This window comes from Pterocles gutturalis, unplaced genomic scaffold, assembly GCF_000699245.1.
Source record: "Pterocles gutturalis isolate BGI_N339 unplaced genomic scaffold, ASM69924v1 scaffold26438, whole genome shotgun sequence".
Lineage (NCBI taxonomy): Eukaryota > Metazoa > Chordata > Aves > Pterocliformes > Pteroclidae > Pterocles > Pterocles gutturalis.
The window spans coordinates 1-7,349 of record NW_010126402.1 but is presented as its reverse complement, the minus strand read 5'-3'; the positions used below and the strand labels follow the sequence as shown (position 1 = coordinate 7,349).

Sequence of the window (7,349 nt, the reverse complement as noted above, 5' to 3'; positions counted from 1 at the left end):
GCTTCCGGTTCTTCACATCTGAAAAAAAAATAGAATTTGGTTATTCTCTTTGATAAATAGAAAGCAACACTTTTGGAAAAAAACATGCATAAGACACCCTGGAAAAAAAAAGTAATACTTCCTGGAACTGAGTATCTTGCCCTTTAAGGTTTGAAGTATGCCTGCTAAGAAGGACTTTTTTTCATCAATTTCAAAAATAACGATAAAGCGTTATCTTGGCAAAGTGGAGAAACATTACATCAGCTATAAATACATTACTGAGATAAGAAAAAAGCTGTCTGGAAATTTAGACATTCACTGCACGTTCTAGTTAGAATAGAAGTTACTAAGATTTTACCAAGTGTCAATCAGTTGAAGAGTGATTTACTTGAGAACATAAGTAATTCCCTCCCTGGCTTATAATCAAAAGAGGAGGAATAATGAAAAAGTAGAATGGCCCGAGCTGTTACAAAGGTAATATGATGAGGAAACCACAATGCTGTTAAACATTATGTTTAGAGAACTCTGAAGGTGACAGTTAGGTGCCAGCTGCTATACCACCGAGTTAAGTTCAGGCTCAGCTGTTCCAATACATTCTGTGCATCCTACCTGTAAAGGAGTCTGATACAGCCATTTTTCTTTATCTCCATTGAGTTTCATACACGCAAAAAGGTCACAAACTGTAGGAAGGCCAAAGTCCTGAAAGACAAGTCACCTTAGTTACTGATCTCCAAACATAAATACATTCTGATGTATTTTCAAATTCTGTTAAGTGTTCAAAAAGAAAATAAAACTGACTTCTGAGTCTTTGAGATTAATACTTTCTTCATTTAGTAAACTATATTAATTTTTGTGTTAAATGCGGGCCTCATCTACTTAAGTAACTAAATAATAATCACTGAAAACATTAAAAGAACTAAGAAACCTAAAAATGGTCAGTCGGTATTACCCAGAAGAGCTATGAATTTGGAAGAGACGACAGGCATTAAATTCAGTAAAACAACAAACCCAGCACACTGTCTAAAGACACGGCAGTAACAAAAACTTAGGAACATGCTCACTTGTGCTTTCTTGCGTAGAAGCCATTTATCTTCCACTGGAGGCGGGTTAGCATTTTCTAGGTTGTTTGAAGTCAACACCCAACTGTTTACATTCAAGGGGAGGTGGAATGGAGCCAAGAGGTCTCGGAAAGGACTCTTGGAGCTATTATCTGCTTTTTCCCTACTTGCCTCTTCTGCACTTTCTGCTTTGTGCTCAGACTTGGCTAGCCAGCTTGTCAGAGGCCTTTCGAGCAATACTTTCAAGGGTTCTGCAATCTCTGCTGAATAATCTGCTTTCTCTGCACTAATGGGTTCCCCTGAGAGCTGCTGTGCAGGGTTAAGCCAGGTATTGGCAGCAGATGTGGTCTTCTCATGCTCAGGGTTTGTTACGTCTTTCTGGCTGACTGGAACTCCATTTTTATCCTTAGCTTCCTTCTTCAGAAGCCATTTACACAGAGCTTCTTTTCCACAGTTTTCATCACACACGCATTCTGAAAAGCTGGCACACAGCTCATTAGCTTTGCACACATCTTCCACTTTAAATGGGGCCTGGGGATGCTGAAGCAGCCAAGCATTTACAGCAGATGTAGTGGGTGATTTCTTTCCGTCAAGATGCTCATTCAGGCACTTCAGACTTCCCAGGTTCTCTATTTCCACACTTTTGATCTGGCTGCCACAACAACTGGTACATGTTTCAGCTTTGAGGAGCCAATCATTCAAATTAAATTCTTCCCTAAAAGGTTTAAATTCATACTTCCATTTGCCATCTGAAGCACTACTTTCATTTTCTGTGTCAGGAGTAAGCAGCCAGTCGGAAAGGTCCATCTCTTCTTGTCCAAGGGATTCAAATTCCTTCACCTTTTCAACAGTGGAAAAGGACAAGCTGGAAGTAGAGGTGGAGTCCTTGCAGCCCGGGGAGTCTGTCTTCCCAGCAACATCATGCTGTTGATTCTGCACGAGCCAGTTTTCCAAATCTCTCAGATTTCCCCAGGCTTGCTCAAAATAACAGGCTTTGGAAGATTTTAAATCCTAGTAAACACACATTGAAATGCATCTATTAGCACCAAAAGACAATGTTCAGTAGCTGTTTGCACAGTTACAGCTTGGAGCATCCTGACAGTAAGTACAAAAGTATTAGCTGAACATGAGGCAAAGTGGAGAGAATTACAGAACGTTTAGTTCCCACCATATTTGCCACATTCAGTTAGAAACTGTGCTTTCCCCTTTATTGAAAGCTAGGTTAGTGCACAAAAGGCTTACCTGGTTGGGCTCTGACACACATTTTTGTGTAACCCATTCTTCAAGATTGGTGCTGGGAACATACGGAGCCTGGCAAACACCACCAGGTCTGCTTCCAAGTAACCAGTCAGCAAGCGAGGCACTCATTGTCCCACACAGTGTTTTCTGCTAAGAAAGAATCTTCTTGGTTATGAGAGAGTCTAATTGCTGAGGCAATCCATGGTGAACATTAAAACAGTCATTCAACATGCGTCAGTACTTCCGAACCAAAAGAAAACCCAGTCCCTTCTAATTCAGGAAAAAGTAAATCTTCAATCACCTGCATGACTTTAAGCCACTGCATTGATAGATTATTTTGTGATCCCAGATTCTCCAGAGAGCAAATGACAAGAAACAAGAGTGACAACTTCTACAACACACAGCTCTGAGAGGTGTAACCCCGCCATAACCCTCCTGACCACAATTCCCATTACTAATTTGCTATCCTCCTTCACAGACGCTATTTCTGTGCAGAGCCCAATGTAAGATTTCCCATTAATTTCTGCATTAAGAGGAACTGGATAGTTCCAGGTCCTGACTTGACAACATCAAGGAATATTCAATTAAAAAATTCTGACAGTCGCACTCCAAATAGACTTTCATACTATATTCTTGCCTGTCTGCTCCTGGAGCAGCGAGAACATCAGATCACTAATGCTCACCGCAGTGACTGTTACTGGCTACTCAAACATCTTAACAAACAAACAGAAGTCATCGCTCAAGCATGCTAACATACTGTGCTTGAGTTCTCCTTTTTCCTTTAACACAATTAAACATTCACAGATACAATCTTACCTGCTCACAGTTCATTAGGGCACGATTCTGCCCTGGGAACCAGGGAGAAGTATTCTCTCTCTCTGAAGTTTGCTGTAAGGAAAGAAAAGTAAAAGTTAATTTAAATTGCAGTTTTGTCCAGTTAATGGGATGAATTCTACAATGAAGCAGAAGTAAAGCGCAGTTACAACTGGTCATTTTTTTTGTGGCTAACAGTTTTCCTAACATTTAAAAACAGAATAGAGAAAGATTAACTATAAAAATACTACCTTCAGTCCACTTCCTTCAAGAGAATATTATCTCCAATAATACAGAAGATACACTACTTACATAAGAATCTCAAAATATTTATATTACAGAAAGCCATCTATAGTGTATAACTATTAATATCTAAAGAAAACTAACATTAATTTCCAGTTCCTGGAATAGAGTAAGAATACAATCATAATTCCCTCAGTCTCTGCCAAAATATATTAAAATAACATGTACATAACCAGATCTAAGCTCAGTCAAAATCAGAACTACATGCAATAGTTAATAAACCACTGTGTATATATTATACAGCTAAAACTACATGACTCATAGAATCATAGAATGGTGTGGGTTGGAAGGGACGTTAAAGATCATCTAGTTCCTACCCCGCTGCTATGGGCAGGGATACCTTCCAGTACACCAGACTGCTGTCTAATATACTGCGCTACTGCCTCAAAAAAATATTTTTTTTTCAAGTATTCCAACCCAGGGAAGTCTTGGTGCTTACCATTGTTTTAATTGAACCAAATGAGGTAATAGCCTGGCGAAGGTAAGATGTGTCAGCCTCAAAATTCAGGATAGAAGACTCCTCTGGTTTAAGAGTAAGACCTCCCAGTCTGGAGGAGTAAGACGACAGATACAGAAAGAAAAAAGAAAAAAAAAAAAAAGACAATCTTCGTCATCTATCATCTCTTGGGAATCAGTCCATTATTTCATAAAAAGGGTTCCAAGCTGACTTAGCACTAACTAGGTAACAGAAAGACTTTTAATACTTGCATAAAAATAAAGGGATGCCTATCCACAAACTAAGAGCAGAATAGAATAAAAAAATCAGATTAAGTTCATAAGTCAAAATAAATACTAATTGCGTTAACTTGCATCATAAAATTATTTACCTCTCCAGGCAAACTGAAATCTGGTTCGCTAGTTCGTTACTATAGGAGCGTTCCAGCTGATGAATAAGGCAGTTGAATTGTCCCAAATACTGCATGGAAGACAAAACACATGTTATTGTTTTGGCTTCTAAGATTAAAATTGAGAAAATACTCGCAAGGACAAAGTTTACTTAAAAATGCCAGTGCAACAATTTTACAACCAAGTCTTACCCAATAGAGCTGCTGCGCCTGCTGCTGCAACACCTCCTCCTTCAGCTGCTGAATTAGATCTACCTGTTCAAACAGCCACACCTCCCGGCTGCGCAGGCACTCCAGGTGGCGGCTGATGTGGCTGTGAATCTTGGCTTTTACCTGTAAGGTAACATAAACCATTTCTAGTGCATCTGTCAAAAAGTGAACAAGCATATGCTGCACCAAGTACAAAATAGTATTTGTCACAGAGAAGTGGCAGTTCTAGAGCAATCTATTTCTCAAAAACTAATCACAGTCACACAGTACCACTTGATTCAAGCTAGTAGAAGTTACAAGGCTACCTTTAAACAAGTACCAAACAACATTATTTGCAATATCTTTCCATTCTGATGTTTCAACCAACAGCTTTAGTAAAGTCTGCATGCCTAAGCTAGTAATGCAGGAATCCCTTTATCAAGAGCATAACCAAATTACACAGCTAGATGCTTGCAAGTCTCTAGGAAAATTTCTGACCACCATCATAATAGGAAGTACTCTGAAATAATAAAAGCTGGCATTAAAGTCATGTTAGTTATTAAAACATTTTTTTCTAAATAATTTAAAATTACCTCCCGCCAGTTCTCTTTAATCTGTTGTTCAGCTTTGACAATTCCAGATATAGCTGTTTCCAAGTCCTTCTTTGCTTGAAGGCACTTTGCCAGAGGCTCGCTGCTGCAGGAATTTCTGCTTCTATCTTGTGGTGGACTCATTCTTGAAGTGTTTCTAAAACACAATGAAAAAAAATAAATTCTTAACAGTTTCTATTCCACTTTAACGAAAGAGGAAGGGCATCATATGAAGAACCATCTGGTCTACTTCACAACAAAAAAACCAAAAAAAATCTTAAGACCCTACACCAATGTAAGTTTTCTAAGCACAGATATAAAGCTTTCTCCAGGAGCGAAAACAGTCTCTCCAACGCCTCAGCCCGCGGAATTTGCACAATCGCAGGAAAACCAACAGATATTTGACAACAGCTTCAACCACAAGAACTTAGGCAATCCTCCTCTGCCATTTACCTTCCTCTGACTTTTATGTCTAGCCAGCAAACTCCGGCAGCTGAGGGCTGATTCAGACAAGGTTGAGCAGCTCTGCTGGAGCTGGGGGAGAACCACCCAGCAAGGAGCAGGAACAGTTTCAGTCACCCTTTGTTCAGCTGCAGGCAAATGAACTGGCTCCCATAAATGAGAAAATTATAATACAGTTTGATCAACTGAAAAAACAAGTGTTGATATACAGAGCACTCTTTACTAAGCTGCAAAGGCTGAAACTTACAGCAGCTGCCCATTATTTTTGTCATGGTCACAGTCACAGTAATTTCATCAGCTTCAGCATATCCTCAAGTAAAAGGGGTTTAGATAGAAAATTTCTACAGAAGTTACACTGGTAAGGATTCTGCAAGTACAGGAAAAAAGCTAAATATGGATTTTTAGTAAAAATGGGAAGCATCAATATAAGCGTTTTTTTCTAAACTATGGGTACTTTGTTACCAAAGACTTTCAGTTTTTCTGTTAGTTTCATGGGACTCCTGAAGCACCAACCAAAGATATGTAGTAAACATTCTGTTTAAAACAAGTCTTCAACAATGACAGCTATGGAAATTCCCAGAAGTATTAATTAAAGCATACACATGTGCCAATCTAAATATTTCATAGATTTTACCACTCCTCTGGAGGGAACTGAAAATATGACAAGATGACCACAGAGCTTCTGTTACTGAGCAGCTATTTAGTTTGCAATTTCCAAGCCCCATGACCATACAAACTGCAACTCAAAAATCCTTCCACAACCAAAACCCACCAGATACATACAAGCTGTGTATTTCAGAAAGCAGAGTGCTAGGGGTGGTTCACAGAAGCCACACCAAACCCCTGCATGCAACCCAATCCCACCCTCGCCATAACATCTCATCTTCTAGGAAGCACGGGGTACAACTACAAGAGAAAAGAACCTGAATTTATTTTTTTAAGCATATATTAATTCAACACCAAATCAGGCAAGGTGTAGAAATCCAAAACACATCATCCTCCATTCTGTGATATGAATGCCAGTTTTGTCCTTGTATTTCCATACTCTAATTCATTCCCAGGTTCAGTTCTGTAAGGTTTAATGATCTTCACCTTGCTAGTGATGTTCAATAAAAAGTATGCTTTCTCTTCACAACACCCTTTAGATTTTATCCTGCTTGTCAACTCTCATGTACAGTCTACAGGAAAACATAAGTGGGAACCCTAGCTCTCAGATGTAATCTAAAAGTATTAATGCAAAGGCAGAGATATACCCAGCCAAGAAAACAAGGACATTAGATACATATTAAAAGCTGTCATATAGTCAAAAGCAAACAAAACCCCCACATTGTTCTTTATTATTTCATTCATCACCCCGACATCACAATTGAGTCAAAGTCCAAAAGGCTAAAAGTAATTTCCATGTTCGCTCACACAGTAGAAAATATGCTTTCCTGCAGCCAGACACCTCCTGTAAAATCGTTGTCCTTATGCTTTGTCCAAAATTAGCCAATAAAACTAACATTACAGTTGAGTCAATCCATCCTTCTTTTCAATTTCTGCAAGCCCCTAACAAAAACAAGAGGGAGTAACCACCTATCTCCTTATTTCCCAATTATCACCAAATAGCACTGGAAGTTTAAGACACTTTCATGTCCTGCGCCGGCACACCCGAGATCCTACACTTAGGCTCAACAACAGAATACAATTACTGCTGCTACAGGATACATGGTTGCAATACAGAGTCACCATTTTCGGCATTTCCACGTCATCAAACTGTCTCCAGCCACGCGGAGGTCCCCCTCCACGGGTACACCGCATCACGGGACGCGCCCCCCTCCCCACCAGCTGACCCCGCACTTACTTTCCGCGCGAAGGAAGCGATTCCGCAG

At 39.6% G+C, this 7,349-nt stretch overlaps 1 protein-coding gene across 1 annotated transcript; it reads right to left on the bottom strand.

The window, feature by feature from the left end:
- Positions 1-12: 12 nt before the first annotated feature.
- Positions 13-5,166, bottom strand: NCOA4 (nuclear receptor coactivator 4). The gene is made up of 9 exons (XM_010078984.1): positions 5,020-5,166; positions 4,430-4,570; positions 4,220-4,308; positions 3,832-3,940; positions 3,093-3,164; positions 2,280-2,426; positions 1,041-2,048; positions 589-678; positions 13-18 (listed from the first exon to the last, which is right to left on the bottom strand). Exons 1-9 carry the CDS (start codon positions 5,158-5,160, stop codon positions 13-15), a joined length of 1,803 nt encoding a protein of 600 aa, XP_010077286.1. The 5' UTR covers positions 5,161-5,166.
- Between the last annotated feature and the right edge of the window lie 2,183 nt (positions 5,167-7,349).

Excerpts from the sequence above, each read along its gene's own strand:
- NCOA4 (XM_010078984.1), bottom strand. The coding sequence starts at position 5,160 with ATGAGTCCACCACAAGATAGAAGCAGAAATTCCTGCAGCAGCGAGCCT. Across the intron at positions 3,941-4,219 it reads ATTTCAGTTTGCCTGGAGAG|ACTGGGAGGTCTTACTCTTA; the intron begins GTAAATAATTTT and ends TTACTCCTCCAG. Across the intron at positions 3,165-3,831 it reads TTGGTTCAATTAAAACAATG|CAAACTTCAGAGAGAGAGAA; the intron begins GTAAGCACCAAG and ends CTTTCCTTACAG.